The sequence below is a fragment of the Oryctolagus cuniculus genome, chromosome 1, assembly GCF_051225735.1.
Source record: "Oryctolagus cuniculus isolate XC-2025 breed Fujian yellow rabbit chromosome 1, ASM5122573v1, whole genome shotgun sequence".
Lineage (NCBI taxonomy): Eukaryota > Metazoa > Chordata > Mammalia > Lagomorpha > Leporidae > Oryctolagus > Oryctolagus cuniculus.
The window spans coordinates 237,621,176-237,635,423 of record NC_142867.1 but is presented as its reverse complement, the minus strand read 5'-3'; the positions used below and the strand labels follow the sequence as shown (position 1 = coordinate 237,635,423).

The 14,248-nt window shown below is 75.1% G+C and overlaps 3 protein-coding genes across 8 annotated transcripts; 1 reads left to right on the top strand and 2 right to left on the bottom strand.

Moving 5' to 3' along the window:
• Positions 1-411: 411 nt before the first annotated feature.
• LCN12 (lipocalin 12) lies at positions 412-6,392 on the bottom strand. 5 transcript variants are annotated; one of them, XM_070059424.2, is made up of 7 exons: positions 3,728-5,327; positions 3,451-3,618; positions 3,032-3,168; positions 1,880-1,959; positions 1,705-1,815; positions 1,370-1,470; positions 412-1,027 (listed from the first exon to the last, which is right to left on the bottom strand). In XM_070059424.2, the coding sequence occupies exons 1-6, from the start codon at positions 3,839-3,841 to the stop codon at positions 1,373-1,375; spliced, it is 708 nt and encodes a 235-aa protein (XP_069915525.2). In that variant the 5' UTR covers positions 3,842-5,327; the 3' UTR covers positions 412-1,027; positions 1,370-1,372. The 5 variants fall into 5 exon arrangements, with proteins under 5 accessions (XP_069915525.2, XP_089178999.1, XP_069915521.2 ...); XM_089322873.1 differs by adding an exon at positions 5,341-6,392 and having other exon boundaries at positions 412-1,470; positions 1,705-1,959; positions 3,728-4,293; XM_070059420.2 differs by having other exon boundaries at positions 1,705-1,959.
• Positions 6,393-6,582: 190 nt separating this feature from the next.
• Positions 6,583-7,844, bottom strand: C8G (complement C8 gamma chain). 2 transcript variants are annotated; one of them, XM_089326853.1, is made up of 7 exons: positions 7,670-7,844; positions 7,443-7,579; positions 7,292-7,362; positions 7,102-7,209; positions 6,930-7,009; positions 6,804-6,842; positions 6,583-6,728 (listed from the first exon to the last, which is right to left on the bottom strand). In XM_089326853.1, exons 1-7 carry the CDS (start codon positions 7,805-7,807, stop codon positions 6,723-6,725), a joined length of 579 nt encoding a protein of 192 aa, XP_089182979.1. In that variant the 5' UTR covers positions 7,808-7,844; the 3' UTR covers positions 6,583-6,722.
• Positions 7,845-8,256: 412 nt separating this feature from the next.
• Positions 8,257-13,265, top strand: FBXW5 (F-box and WD repeat domain containing 5). Its single transcript, XM_070059393.2, has 9 exons — positions 8,257-8,412; positions 9,142-9,357; positions 9,436-9,593; positions 9,870-10,044; positions 10,134-10,282; positions 11,114-11,540; positions 11,618-11,765; positions 11,849-12,061; positions 12,618-13,265. The coding sequence occupies exons 2-9, from the start codon at positions 9,165-9,167 to the stop codon at positions 12,859-12,861; spliced, it is 1,707 nt and encodes a 568-aa protein (XP_069915494.2). The 5' UTR covers positions 8,257-8,412; positions 9,142-9,164; the 3' UTR covers positions 12,862-13,265.
• Positions 13,266-14,248: the final 983 nt, after the last annotated feature.

Below are 14,248 nucleotides of genomic sequence, written 5' to 3'. Positions count from 1 at the left end.
CAGAAGAGGGGCAGACTGGCCCCATCCACCATCCATCACCGCCCTTCTGTCCACCCATTCACCTGTCCATCCACCCACCCACCCCTCACCACCCATCACCATCCATCCACCCATCCGTCCATGCATCTACTCATCCACCCATCATCCACCCACCCAGGAAGCCAGCTAGCCCTAGTCATGCATCCGCTCGGCCACCGGTCCACTCATGATCCAGCCCTCCCCCTGCCAGTCCAGCCCTCCCCCTGCCGGTCCAGCCCTCCCCCTGCCGGTCCAGCCCTCCCCTGCCGGTCCATCCCTCCCCCTGCCAGTCCATCCCTCCCCCTGCCAGTCCAGCCCTCCCCCTGCCGGTCCAGCCCTCCCCCTGCCGGTCCAGCCAGCACCCGCCCCCACCCTCTCTTGCATCCACTCAGGAGGTAGGTGTTCACAGCTGTCTGGGGACAGGTGCCCCTGACACCTGGGGTTGAGTGGCGGACGGAGCAGGTCTGTGCTTGCCCTCGTGGGTCCCCTGTGTGGGTCAGGGCCTGGCCGCTCAGGCCGCGGGGGGACTCGGGGTTGTGGCTTTGAAACCTCTGTGGCTCTGTTTCTGAACAGCTTTCCCCCATCAGCGGCGCCGGCCTGGGACTGCCCGAACCTCCACCCCGCAGGAGGACGCCACGCCCGGCTCCCCGCCCGGGCCTGAGCCTGCGCCCTGGAATGGGCAGGGCCGCGTGCCGCACCCGTATGGTGGCCCTGGAGCTCTGACAGGGGGTGGGGACTGCGAACACAGGTGGGGGGGCACAGAGGAGCCTTGTCCTGGGAATGACCGCCTACGGGCCCACAGCGAGGGGCAGAGCCGCACGGGCAGCGTGCCGCAGGGCCGCAGGAGCCGCACGGGGACGCGCCCGGGGCCGGGGTCCCCTCGCCGGCCCAGGTCCCCGTGGCCACACTCGGGTCCAGGGCACAGTGCGTTTATTCAGGTGGAGCGGGGAGGGGCGGGCTGGGGCGGGGCCACGTCATCCTGGGCAGGCGTGTGGGCCGGGTGACCAGTCTGATGGAGAGTGGGGGAGGATGAGGAGGGAGACAGGGCCGAGGGGGCTGAGGGGCGAGCCCCGAGCCCCGACGGGAGGGGGGCGTGTTCGTCACGCGCGAGGGGAGGACAGGGGCCCTCGGCGGCGTCCAGGGACGGGGCTCCCCAGTGCGAGACCCAGGGACGCCCCAGCGCAGGGCGGGGCGGGGGGCAGGCCCAGGCCGACACCAGGCGGCCACGGCGCCCTCCACGCTGGCTCAGGGTGAGAACAGGCACCTGCGGCCGGCCGCCCCCACCCACGGGTGGCCCTGGGCGCGCCTCCTTCTGACCGGGCCCGTCCCCGCGTCCCGGGGACCCCATTACCGGTCAGATCCGGGAAGACGACGTTGTCCTTTGAGAGGCCCTGACGTTTGGCCAGGCAGACAAATTTCTCCACCGCGCCGGAGGCAAGTACCAGTTCCTGCCTGTGGCCCAGGGAGCACCGCGGCTCTCACAGGGGGGGCGCGGGGGGGGCTGGGGGCGGGGCTGGGGGGGCTGGGGCGGGGGGGCGCGGGGGGGGCCGGGGGCGCGGGGGGGGGCTGGGGGGGCTGGGGGCGTGGGTGGGGTGGGGCGGGGGCTGGGGGCGGGGCTGGGGCCTGGGTGGGGGCGCGGCTGGGGCTGGGGGCGGGGTCTCCGGCCCGCCCCGCCCCCGGGCTCACCCAGCAGGCTGATCCTGAGGATGGTCTGGCTGCCCGTGTGTCGCCGGGAGACCACCAGGGCAAACTGGCCGTAGTCGCCTTCCACCACCTGCACGTCCTCGCCGTCCCGCCCTGGCCGCGGGGGGCACGGGCGTCAGGCTGCCCCGGCCCGCCCGGCCCGCCCCGTCCGCCTCACCTCCTCGGTGGTCGACCCGGAAGTGCCCGGGCGGGGTCTCCGGGATCAGCAAGTACGTCCAGGTGTCGCAGCGCTTCCCCCTGGGGGCGGAGGGCGCGGCCTGAGCCTGCCGCTGGTCACCTGCGGGGCCCAGGGCTCCCCCCGGAGGGCGCGGCCTGAGCCTGCCGCTGGTCACCTGCGGGGCCCAGGGCTCCCCCCGGAGGGCGCGGCCTGAGCCTGCCGCTGGTCACCTGCGGGGCCCAGGGCTCCCCCCGGAGGGCGCCAGCCTGAGCCTGCCGCTGGTCACCTGCGGGGCCCAGGGCTCCCCCCGGAGGGCGCGGCCTGAGCCTGCCGCTGGTCACCTGCGGGGCCCAGGGCTCCCCCCGGAGGGCGCGGCCTGAGCCTGCCGCTGGTCACCTGCGGGGCCCAGGGCTCCCCCCGGAGGGCGCCAGCCTGAGCCTGCCGCTGGTCACCTGCGGGGCCCAGGGCTCCCCCGGAGGGCGCGGCCTGAGCCTGCCGCTGGTCACCTGCGGGGCCCAGGGCTCCCCCCACCGGAGGGCGCCGGCCTGAGCCTGCCGCTGGTCACCTGCGGGGCCCAGGGCTCCCCCCGGAGGGCGCGGCCGCCCTTAGCGGCCTCTGTCCAGCCTGCTGCTCCAGGCCTGCGCGGGCAGGGCCGCGCTGAGACGGGCAGAAGTGCTCCCGGTGGTAGCGGGGCGGGGGGGGGGGGGCTGAGGCAGTGGCTCCAAGGCGAGGGGTCGCCCCCCACATCCTCACCCCTACAGCCTGGAGCCTTCCCACAGTCAAGTCTGCCCTGAAGGTGGGGGTGGGGAGCCCCAGGGGCTTCATGGTCCAGCAGCACGTGTCCTGGATGCCGGCTCCCCCACCCCCACATAACCCAAGCTGGACAAGCAAGATGCCCGGGAAAGCAGGACTTGGGGGGGGGGCTCCGGCACCACCCCTGATCTGGGCTTCAGTGTCCCACGAGTGCGTTATGTTCCCCGACCCGGAGACCCCTAGCAGAGAGGCCAGGCCCACCAGAGCCTGGGTGCCTGGACCCAGCCGTGCCTGAACTCCATCAGCTCTGTGACCCAGTGAACAGTGACCCCGCCCCCGTGGGTCCGGCCACGCGCAGCCTGCGCTGCACCCAGGACAGGACAAGGGCAGCCCGCTCACCGGGTCATGGCGTTCGACACCTCCAGGTGGCCTTGCGCGTTGAGCTCGAAGGTGCTGAGGAAGGGGGTCAGCAGGGCCCTGTCCGTCTTCCTGAAGGCACTGCCTGCCAGGCCCAGGACGAGCCAGTCCCCCTGGAACTGCGGGCGCTGGTGACCGGCAGGTCCAGGAGAAGCCCCGGGCATCCTCCCGGCATGGCCTGCACCAGTTACTGCCCAGGATGGAGCAGGCACGGGAGCCCAGTCTCCCCACAGGCACAGAGGGCGTGATGGGCAGGGGTGACCCCAGGATGTCCGGAGTCCTCGTCCAGGGCCGGCTGGTCCTCCCGGGCTCCCCGGGCAGCGCCCACTGGCTGGCCCCTGTGTGCGTCCTCGCCCCGCGGCGGGACCCTGGCCGGCTGCCTATCCGCCCCAAGCCCGTACCTGCTGAGCCTGGAAGTCCCGCCACTGGGGCAGGGCTGGCGGGGTGGGTGTGGCCTGCGCGGTGGGTGTGGTCCGCGAGGTGGGTGTGGCCTGCGAGGTGGGTGTGGCCGGCCTGGTGGGTGTGGCCGGCCTGGTGGGTGTGGCCGACGTGCTGGCTGAGGTCTGGTCCTGCAGGGTTCGTCCCAGGGTGAGCGGCAGCCCCAGGCCGCTCCTGTCCCCCCTTTGCCCACGTCTGCCTCTTCCTCCCCAAGACCCCCCCTCTCCCCCCCCCCCGTACCTGTTGAGCCACGGTCTGCCTCTGGGGCAGGGCCGGCTGCGGGGACTGGGACGGAGTCTGGCCCCGCAGGGTCTGCGCCAGGGCCAGCAGCACCAGGACACAGGGGGGCCCCATCCCAGCAGCTGCCCCCCACCCCCCGCAGAGATGGAGCTGGAGGAAGCAGCCAGGCCGGCCACTCACACGCTCCTCTTTATGGCTTACCTGGAGGGCGCCCCTCCCAAGGGGGTGTGCCCCTCGGCCTGCGCCATCAGACTGGCAGGAGAGGTGGGCCCCGGGGAGGGCTGGCACGTGGGACAGATCCCGCCCACCGCCCAGGGTCTCCAGGCTCCCAGCCCCTCCTGGGCCTCTGCCTTGGCCGCCTTCCAAGGGCCCCAGGGCAGGGTCAGAGGCCCCGCCCCGCCCTGCTGAGCCCCCCTCCTGCTACAGACCGCGCCGTGCAGGGCAGGGAAGGGAGCGTGACTGTGCCCATTCTAGAGCCTGGGGGGCTCCACGAGTGATCGATCAATGGATGGCAGTCCCCAAAACAGCGTGGGTGGTGGTCCGGGGAGCGGGAACGGCCCAGGGCCCTGTAGTGGCCAGAGCGCAGGGGTGGAGGCTGGGGGAGGGGCTCCCAGGTGAGGACTAGCGGGGCTAAAGGGCCCTCCCTCCAGGGAGGCTGGCCCTGAGAGGGGGGCCAGTAGGCAGGGGAGTGACCCTCCCCGCCTGCCCCTCCCTGCTCCTGGCCACAGGAGTCCGTGGCCCTGTGCCCCCACCTCCCTCACCCTGTCCTGCCCCCAGGGGACCTGGGCTCATCCCAGGAGGTCCCTGCGCCGGAGGCAGCCTGTGCCGGGCGAGAGCCCCAGCCTGGCCCCCAGGGAGGCCGGGGTCTGCGCTGGAACTCCAGGGGCCGTGCCACCTGCGGGTTCGGAGAGCGGCTGCAACCCTAACCCCTCCGCACAGACCCACGCCCACGCGCGGCGTCCCAGGCGCCCACCACAGCGCCACACCCGCTGCCCAGGGCGCCCGCGAGCCTTGCGGTTAAGCTGTGCGCCTCCCGCCGCCCCGCCCCTCCCGGAGCGCCCTGCGCCCAGAGCGGCTACGAGTGGCTCCGCCCACCTCTAACGCGATTGGTGGACGTGCGCACGGGACCCCCCCCGCCGCCCAATCAGGGCCCCACAGGTGTATTTCCTGCTCGGGGCGGGGCGGGGCCGACCCTGACCGCTCCCGGAGTCCAGTGGGGCCTGGCGCCCGTGGGGGTGTCGCGGGCGCCATCGACGCCTGGAGTGTGCCGGACCTGAGTGACCGGGGCCGCGCCCCGGGAGCTCGCAGTCCAGGGCGGCGCAGGGAAGTGACAGCCGCCTCGCCTCGGCTCCCTGGACCCCCGCCCACGTGGGGGCCGGCCCTGGGGCCCCGCGTGGGACCCTCCCGCTGTCGCTCCCTGCCTGTCCTCCCTCCCCGCACGTGCCCGGGAGTCCGGCCCGGGGGCGGGGACAGGCCGAGCCCCCAGTTAGAGCGTCCGCGGGCCATTGCTGCCATGTCCTGCCTACGATGCGGACATCACCTACTAGAGTTACAAACTAACGATAAGTCACTCACGTGGGGCTGTCATCGTGTTACCTAATTTTTGGGGTTACCTGGAGCTGGCTGGACACTTAGGAAAACGGTGCAATTCTCCGTTCTGTCCTGCGCCCCGGCTGTGGGGCCGTCCACACCCACTGGACCTGGGCACTCTGCCCTGTCCCCGGGGTCCGCTGGGAGAAAGCTGGGGGACTCTCACTTCCGGTGCGGCCCTGTTTTGGGGGCCTCTGGGACACGGAGCCCTGCGGGGAGGGTACGGTCTCCTGGGCCCCCCACTCTGGATCCTGGGGCAGCCGTGGGGACACTGGGTGGGCGCCGCAGGGGGACTGCCTCCTCCCAGCGTGGCCCCGCCCCCAGGGCAGCTTCGCCCCGCCCCGCCCAGCCATGGTCAATCGTGGCAGAGCTGGACTCCAGCAGAGTCTCCTCCCCCTGCACGTGGGCCCCTGGGAAGTGCTGGGCAGATGAAAGCCCAGGGCCAGGCAGTAGCTGAGACCGGAGCCACTAGGGCGCAGGTTCCAATCCCCGTCCCCAGCCCTTCCTGGTTCCCCAGGGACGGCAGCCGTGGCTCAGGGGGGCGGGCAGACCAAGCCAGGGTTGGGCCCGCTCTCACGCCTGCGGGCAGGGGAGGGGCAGCCCGCGAGCCGTCCCCTGCCAGCCTGGTCATCCCCTCTGCGTGTCCTCCATTCCCCTCGGGAACACTTTGTCCACACTCAGGGCCCCCGCTGGGGGCAGGCAGGTGGGCTGGGCAGTGGGCGTCCCCGGCAAGGCCGTCCTCCTGGCAGACACCTCGCTTCCCTTGCCCCTCACGGCCGGCGGAGCCCTGGCTGTGCCTCCTGGGGGAACCCCGAGTGCCGGGAGCCTCCAGGTCTTGGCTGTGAACAGGCCAGTCTGCTCCCCAGCCTGGGGGTGGGACCCCACCTCTCCCGGCTGCAGCCCCTCCCCGCCTGCCAGGGCACTCAGGCGGCCCCGGCCAGTGGGTGGTCTCCCAGAGGCTGCCCAGCCCGGTGGCTCCCAAGTCCAGGGATGGGGAAGGGGTCACCGTGCCCAGCCTTCCTGAAGCCTGCCATTCGTCCGCAGGGTTCTGACCTGCTCCAGCCAGGGGACCAAGCCCCCACCCCCACACCCCTGTCCAGAGGACCAAGCCCCCACCCCTACCCCCCTGTCAGGGGACTAAGCCCCCACCCCCACGCCCCTGCCAGGGGACCAAGCCCCCACCCCCACGCCCCTGCCAGGGGACCAAGCCCCCACCCCCACGCCCCCGCCCTGCCCGCCCAGGGGAGCCACGGAGGGGGCAGGGGCTGAGTCGCACGTTTATTAAGAAGGCGGCGCCACCCCCAGGCACGCAGGCTTCAGGGTGGAGGCAGCTTCCAAGGGAGGGCGTCCTCGGGAGCCCAGGGGTCGCGGCCGGGCCTCTGGTCCTGGACGCGGCCTCACCGCCTCACCTCTGCGGCAGGGACAGGAGAGGAGGCTCAGCTTCGTCCTGGCAGCCGACCCGCCCACCCGGCCAACGCCCACTCACCGTCCAGGATGTGGAACTGGTCCGCGGCCTCACAGAAACCTGGGGGTCAGGCTGGGGTCAGGTGGCGGGGTGCGGGTGGGGGAGGGGCGCCGGGGGACACTCACCGTACGTGGGGAAGAACAGGACCTGATCCTGGGTCAGGTTGGCCTGGGCCACCCGCTGCTCGAAGGCACCCAGCACGGAGTCGCTCACGGGCAGGGAGCGCACTGTGGGGGCGCGGGGTCTGCGTGTCCGTGGGGGTCGCCCACACCCCCAGGACGCCCTCCCCAGGGTACACGCAGGGCTGACCGCCACGCACCGTACAGCTTCACCGACAGCTGCCGTGCCCGCTCCAGGTAGAGGACGGCAAAGCTGTGGTAGTCCGTCTCAGCCGCCACCACGTGCACGGCCCCCCGGGGCCCTCGGGCTGGGCAGAGCCAAGGTGGCCGCGTCAGCCCCTGCACCCCTGCCCCACCCGCCTCACCCCAGGCCCCGCTGCCCCGGCTCACCTGGGAGCAGGAAGCGGCCAGGGACCCCCGTGGCTCCATAGCGCTGGCTCACCTGCCAACAGATCCCATCCCTGGGAGGTGGGGGTGGCCCAGGAGTCCGGGGTGGGGGTAGGCTGGGTCCAGGGAGGGGTGGGGCCACGCCGGGACTCACAGCTTGCGGAAGGTGCTGACAGCCATGGCTGCGCCCTGGGGGGCCACATGCAGTGCCGTGGCCTCAGCCCGGTGGCCCTGCTCCTGCAGGAAGTGGCAGGCCGAGCCCACTGCCGCCAGAAGCCATGTTCCTGCAAACTGGGTGAGGGGGAGCGGGGTCCAGGAGCGGCTGCAGGGCACCGAGGCGGGGGCCAGGTCCCCCCGCCCTCGCCCGGCCGCCCCCTCTACCTGCTGAGCATCAAAGTTGGCCTTGGGCTGGATGGCGCTGATGGCAGATGGGGCCCCGCGGGGCTTCTGTGCCCAGCGGCCCAGAGAGCCAGCTGCCAACAGCACGGCCAGGAGGACTGCGCGCCCGCGGAGCACCATGCCGGCGGCCACCGGCGGGGACAGTACTGCAGGAAGTGGAGGACAGCGCCCCTCGGGCCCCGGGGTCAGAGTCCGCTGTCCAGGGCCTGGGAGCCCAACCCAGCAAGTCCACATCTGTCCTCCAGCCTGGCCCCTGCCCCGGGACCAGGGTCACCCAGCCCCGACCTCTCTGCCGGCCAGGGCCCTGGGTACAAAGTCCGAGATGACCTCAGACTCCTGGCAGCGCTGGGCACTTTGCACGTTCAACTCGCGTAAGGCGCTCAGAGCTCGTCCTCCCCACGGCCAAGAGCGCTGGACTGGCGGAGCCACCTGCTCCAGGGCCCACAGCGGTGCGGCAGGGTTGGGTCTCGAACCCACGGTCCCGGAGACGCCCTCCTTTGCTCGGCCATCGCCCTCCCGGCCCCTAGGGGCGCTGTTCCGGAGGAGCCCGCAAACAGCGCCGCTCCGCCGCTCGGCCCTCCGCGCCATCGATGCCTCGACGATCGAGGCGTCAGGCCTGGCGGGCTCGACCATAGAGACGCGGGGGCGGCGGCCGGAGAGGGTCTGGGTCGTGCGGGCTGGGGGTGCCGACGCGGGGGCGGCGGAGCCAGGCGGGGGCGGCCGCGGTGAGTGCCGCCTCGGGCCTCCCCGCCTTTCCCCGACCGCCGCCGGCCGTGTCCGGCCGTGACCGGGCCCTCTGCGCCCCGCCAGCCGTGTCCGGTGGTGCCGGGCCTTGTCCGGCCGGGTCCGCGCCGTCGGGCGGATGAATGGGCGGCCCGTCCCCGGCGCCCAGCTCCCCCGGGGCCTGAGGCGGGGCCCAGGCCGAGTCAGCGGCCCCTGCGCGCCCTGGACACGGCGGCCAAGGGGCGCGGGCGCGGGGCGCGCGGGGGACACGGGGCGCGGGGGACGCGGGGCGCGCGGGGGACACGGGGCGCAGGCTGAGCGCGGGGGGCGCGGGGCGAGGGGGGCGCGGGCGCGGGGGACACGGGGCGCGGGCAGGGGGCGCGGGCTGAGCGCGGGGGACACGGGGCGCGGGGGGCGCGGGCGCAGGCTGAGCGCGGGGGGCGCGGGGCACACGGGGCGCGGGCGCGGTCTGAGCGCGGGGGGCACGGGGCGAGGGGGATGCGGGGCGCGGGGGACGCGGGGCGCGGGGGATGCGGGGCGCGGGGGATGCGGGGCGCGGGGGACACGGGGCGCGGGCGCGGGGCGCGGGCTGAGCGCGGGGGGCGCGGGCGGGGGACACGGGGGGCGCGGGGGACACGGGGCGCACGGGGGACACGGGGGGCGCGGGGGATGCGGGGCGCGGGGGGCGCGGGCGGGGGGCGCGGGCTGAGCGCCGCCCCGCTGCGTTGCAGGGCCGCCGCGGCAGGATGCGGCGATGGAGGAGGCGGGCGCGCCGCTGCTCCCCGACAGCTTGGTCTTCCAGATCTTCCTGAGCCTGGGCCCGGCCGACGTGCTGGCCGCGGGGCTGGTGTGCCGCCAGTGGCAGGCCGTGTCCCGGGACGAGTTCCTGTGGCGCGAGCAGTTCTACCGCTACTACCAGGTGGCCCGCGACGTGCCGCGGCACCCAGGTCGGCGCCGGGCGGGGCGGCGGGCGGGGCCGGCCGGGGCGGGGGCTCCGGGTCACTGTCCCCGCTGCCCGCCCGCAGCGGCCACGTCGTGGTACGAGGAGTTCCAGCGGCTGTACGACGCGGTGCCGTGCGTGGAGGTGCAGACGCTGAGGGAGCACACGGACCAGGTGCTGCACCTGAGCTTCTCGCACTCGGGCGGCCAGTTCGCCTCCTGCTCCAAGGACTGCACCGTGAAGGTGGGCGGCGGGGCCGGCGGGGCCGGGGCTGCAGGCGGCCAGGGCTGGACGGGACCGGGGCCGGCAGGGCAGGGGCAGGGGCAAGGCCAGGCGGCGGGGCTGCAGGCAGCCGGGGCTGGGGCCGGCGGGGCGGGGGCGCGGCGGGCGCCGGGACTGGACGGGGCTGGACGGGGCCGGCGGGGCAGGGGCAAGGCCAGGCGTCGGGGCTGCAGGCGGCCGGGGCCGGCCGGGGCCGGGGCCGACGCCGACGCCGACGCCCACGCCGCTCGCCCGCAGATCTGGAGCAATGGCCTGGCCATCTCGCTGCTGCACAGTGCGGACATGCGGCCCTACAACTGGAGCTACACCCAGTTCTCCCAGTTCAACCAGGACGACTCGCTGCTGCTGGCCTCGGGCGTCTTCCTGGGGCCGCACAACTCCTCCTCGGGCGAGATCGCCGTCATTAGCCTAGGTGAGCCGGGGGCGCCCCTACTGCCGCCGCCGCCCCGCCCCGGCGCCCGCCCAGCCCCGCCCGCCAGCCCCGCCGCCGCCTCCCCGCAGACACCTTCGCCCTGCTGTCGCGCGTGCGCAACAAGCCCTACGACGTGTTCGGCTGCTGGCTGACGGGCACCAGCCTCATCTCCGGGAACCTGCACCGCATCGGCGACATCACCTCCTGCTCGGTGCTCTGGCTCAACAACGCCTTCCAGGTGCGGGGCACGTGGGGGCTGGGGCGGGGGGCCTGGCTGCCCCCCCACCCCACCCCGCGGCATGCCCCCGGCTCCGCCCCCACCCCTGGCTCCGCCCCCGGCCCTGCCCGGGGCTCCCCTCCCCCACCCCTGCCCCGTGGGGGCCCGCCCCCCACACCCCAGGCTCTGTGCCCAGCTCCGCCCCGCCCCTGCCCCCGCCCCGCCCCCAGCTCCGCCCCACTCCCGCCCCCAGCTCCGCCCCAACCCCCCCCCCCGTCCCACACCCCCGGCCCGCCCTCGCCCCGCCCCCCGCCCACCGGCTCGCCCGCCCCCCGCCCCCCGCCCCCGCCCACCGGCTCGCCCGCCCCCGCCCCCGCCCACCGGCTCGCCCGCCCCCGCCCCCGCCCCCCGGCTCGCCCGCCCCCGCCCACCGGCTCGCCCGCCCCCCGCCCCCGCCCACCGGCTCGCCCGCCCCCCGCCCCCGCCCACCGGCTCGCCCGCCCCCGCCCCCGCCCCCCGGCTCGCCCGCCCCCGCCCCCGCCCACCGGCTCGCCCCGCCCCCGCCCCCCGGCTCGCCCGCCCCCGCCCCCGCCCCCCGGCTCGCCCGCCCCCGCCCCCGCCCCCCGGCTCGCCCGCCCCCGCCCCCGCCCCCCGGCTCGCCCGCCCCCGCCCACCGGCTCGCCCGCCCCCGCCCCCGCCCCCCGGCTCGCCCGCCCCCGCCCCCGCCCACCGGCTCGCCCGCCCCCGCCCCCGCCCCCCGGCTCGCCCGCCCCCGCCCCCGCCCACCGGCTCGCCCGCCCCCGCCCACCGGCTCGCCCGCCCCCGCCCCCGCCCACCGGCTCGCCCGCCCAGGACGTGGAGTCGGAGAACGTGAACGTGGTGAAGCGGCTCTTCAAGATCCAGAACCTCAGCGCCAGCACCATCCGCACCGTCATGGTGGCCGACTGCTCCCGCTTCGACAGCCCCGACCTGCTGCTGGACGCCGGCGGCCCGGCCGCGCCCTGCCGCGTCTTCGACCTGGGCGGCGACTCCGACCCCGACAGCGACTCGGACGGGCCGGCCCCGGCGCCCGCCCCGCCCCGGCCCAGGGGCTCGCGGCGCTTCCCGGACGGCGCGCTGGACACGCAGGCGCAGCTGTCCGAGCGCGTGCTGGAGACGCGGGTGGCCGAGCTGCTGGCCCAGGGCCACACCAAGCCCCCCGAGCTGGCCCCCGCCGACGCCAGGAACAAGTACCTCATCTTCACCACGGGCTGCCTCACCTACTCGCCGCACCAGATCGGTAGGGCAGGGCGCGCGGGGCAGGGCACCCGGGCGGGCGGGCTGGGGCCTGCAGCCCCTCACGCCGGCCCCCCGCAGGCATCAAGCAGATCCTGCCGCACCAGATGACCACGGCGGGCCCCGTGCTGGGCGAGGGCCGCGGCTCCGACGCCTTTTTCGACGCGCTGGACCACGTCATCGACGTGCACGGACACATCGTGGGCATGGGCCTGTCGCCCGACAACAGGTGCGCCCGCCCGGCGGGGGAGGGGGGGCGGGGGCGGGGCAGAGGGGGGGCGTGTCCCGCGCTGAGCGCCCGCCCCGCCGCAGGTACCTGTACGTCAACAGCCGCGCCTGGCCCCGCGGCTCGGTGGTGGCCGACCCCATGCAGCCGCCCCCCATCGCCGAGGAGATCGACCTGCTGGTGTTCGACCTCAAGACCATGCGCGAGGTGAAGCGGGCGCTGCGCGCGCACCGCGCCTACACGCCCAACGACGAGTGCTTCTTCATCTTCCTGGACGTCAGCCGGGACTTCGTGGCCAGGTGCGGGGCGGGGCGGGGTGGGGCGGGGCGCGGTGGGGCGGGGCGGCACCCGGGGGCCGGCCTCTGGGGCGGGGCGTGGGGCGGGGCTGGGGCGAGGCGAGGCGGGGTCAGGGACAGGGTGGAACCTGGGGGCCAGCTTCCGTGGGGCGGGGCCGGGGGAGGCGAGGCGGGGTCGGGGACAGGGTGGAACCTGGGGGCCGGCCTGTGGGCCGGGGCGGGGCCAGGGCGAGGCGGGGTCAGGGACAGGGTGGAACCTGGGGGCCGGCCTCCGTGGGGCGTGGCGTGGGGCGGGGCGGGGCGGGGCGGGGTCAGGGACAGGGTGGAACCTGGGGGCCGGCCTCCGTGGGGCGGGGCCGGGGGAGGCGAGGCGGGGTCAGGGACAGGGTGGAACCTGGGGGCCATCCTCCGTGGCGCGGGGCTCCGGGCGGGGCCGGGGCGAGGCGGGGCTGGGTGTGGTGGGACAGGGTGGAACCTGGGGGGGCCGTGCTCCGTGGGGCGGGGCGCCGGGCGGCAGAACAGGGGCGGGCAGCAGCCTCATCCCGGTGCGGGCCCACAGCGGGGCCGAGGACCGGCACGGCTACATCTGGGACCGGCACTACAACATCTGCCTGGCCAAGCTGCGGCACGAGGACGTGGTCAACTCTGTGGTCTTCAGCCCGCGGGAGCAGGAGCTGCTGCTGACCGCCAGCGACGACGCCACCATCAAGGCCTGGCGCTCGCCGCGCACTGTGCGCCTCCTGCAGGCCCCGCGCCTGCGCCCCCGCCCCTTCTTCTCCTGGTTCGGCTGCCACAGGCGCTGAGGGCCGACCTGGCTCGAGCCGCGGGGACACTGCCGGGGCCCCGTGGGTGCTCCCCGCGTGGGGTGGCTTTGCTTGTAGCAGGGATCCTCAGGAGGGGCCGGCCCGGCCCCCGCACGCACACGCACAGCCTCACGTGGCCCGCGCTGCATGCGCCGGCCCCACACTGGCCGCGGGGCCAGCACGGCGTGCACAGGACACTGGAGGCCTCACTCCTCACCCACTCCCTCCCCCGGGCTGCGGGTGCACACGGCCCCAGGCCCGGCCACTCAGGACAGTCCCCACGCCTCGGCCCAGCGGACAGGCTCCCGCCCTGGTGACTTGGTTTGTACCGGCGGTGCTGGGGGCCCAGGGGCCTGTCTGCTGGCCACTGGCCCAGGGCTCAGAATAAACAGTTGCCAACAGCCCACCGACGTCCACCTCTGTGCAGGGAGGGGCAGCCCGGGCCCTGTCCCCAGCCTCCTGCCTCCTTGGCACCCAGGAGGCCTGTGCCCGACGGCATCCGGGCAGCTCTGGTGGGACAGCTGCATTCTGGGAGATTCCTGCCGAGGGTGGGGGAGGGGCTGCCCAGCTGGAACCTGCCTGGCCTCCCTCCCTCACCGAGGGCCCCCCCTTGTGGTAGTGAGGGGGAGGGTGGGGAGGGCGCCGGGCCTCGGGGGTAAGCAGTGGACACTGTGTGCCCTGCCTGCACAGGGGACCCAGCTGTTCCCCATGGCACGGGCGCTGGTGCGGGCACCTCCATCCTGGGCCGGGCCTTGCTGGGGACAGGTCTGAGAGGGGCGGCTGGGGCTAGAACGAGGGGCTCGTGCGCTGTGCAGATGAGCCCGGGACACAGCCCAGGGGCCTCCATGGCCTGGGCGCCAGCCCCCTGCAGGTGGCCCGGGAGAGTGGCGGAGGGTGCGCCAAGTGCTCGGGCCCCTGCACCCACTGGGAGACAGGAACAAGCTGGCTGCAGGCTGTGTCCTGGCTCAGGCCTGGCCATCGTGGTCATTTGGGGAATGAACCAGTGGACAGAAGACTGACTCCCCAAACACCACGTGGTCAGGGCTGGGGCACGCAGGCGGGAGCCAGGAGCTTCCCAGGTCTCCTGAGTGCAGGCACTCCCTCCCACTGCTCTCCCAGGCCACAGCAGAGCTGGAACGGAAGTGGCGCAGCCGGGGCTTGAGCCCCCCCAGGCCTGTGTAGCCCGGAGCCCCCAAGCCTCTCCTGCTTAGAACTGACAGCTGTCCGGGTCCTACATCAGCGCTGAGATCCGCTCTCCCCAGGCCCTTGGCTGTGGACACCGTCTCGCCACGCTTGGGCGGCCTGCGGTCCTGGTCTTCAGCTGTGACCTCGCAGCCAGCGCCTGGGAGTGCCCGTCACGCGCGCTCCCACTCTGCCCGTCTCGGGC

Excerpts from the sequence above, each read along its gene's own strand:
- FBXW5 (XM_070059393.2), top strand. The coding sequence starts at position 9,165 with ATGGAGGAGGCGGGCGCGCCGCTGCTCCCCGACAGCTTGGTCTTCCAG. Across the intron at positions 10,045-10,133 it reads GATCGCCGTCATTAGCCTAG|ACACCTTCGCCCTGCTGTCG; the intron begins GTGAGCCGGGGG and ends GCCTCCCCGCAG. Across the intron at positions 12,062-12,617 it reads AGCCGGGACTTCGTGGCCAG|CGGGGCCGAGGACCGGCACG; the intron begins GTGCGGGGCGGG and ends GCGGGCCCACAG.
- C8G (XM_089326853.1), bottom strand. The coding sequence starts at position 7,807 with ATGGTGCTCCGCGGGCGCGCAGTCCTCCTGGCCGTGCTGTTGGCAGCT. Across the intron at positions 7,210-7,291 it reads TGGCCGCTTCCTGCTCCCAG|CCCGAGGGCCCCGGGGGGCC; the intron begins GTGAGCCGGGGC and ends GGCTCTGCCCAG. Across the intron at positions 6,843-6,929 it reads CCAACCTGACCCAGGATCAG|GTTTCTGTGAGGCCGCGGAC; the intron begins GTCCTGTTCTTC and ends CCTGACCCCCAG.
- LCN12 (XM_089322873.1), bottom strand. The coding sequence starts at position 3,841 with ATGGGGCCCCCCTGTGTCCTGGTGCTGCTGGCCCTGGCGCAGACCCTG. Across the intron at positions 3,619-3,727 it reads GGCAGACCGTGGCTCAACAG|GACCAGACCTCAGCCAGCAC; the intron begins GTACGGGGGGGG and ends CGAACCCTGCAG. Across the intron at positions 1,471-1,704 it reads CCTCAGGATCAGCCTGCTGG|GCAGGAACTGGTACTTGCCT; the intron begins GTGAGCCCGGGG and ends CCTGGGCCACAG.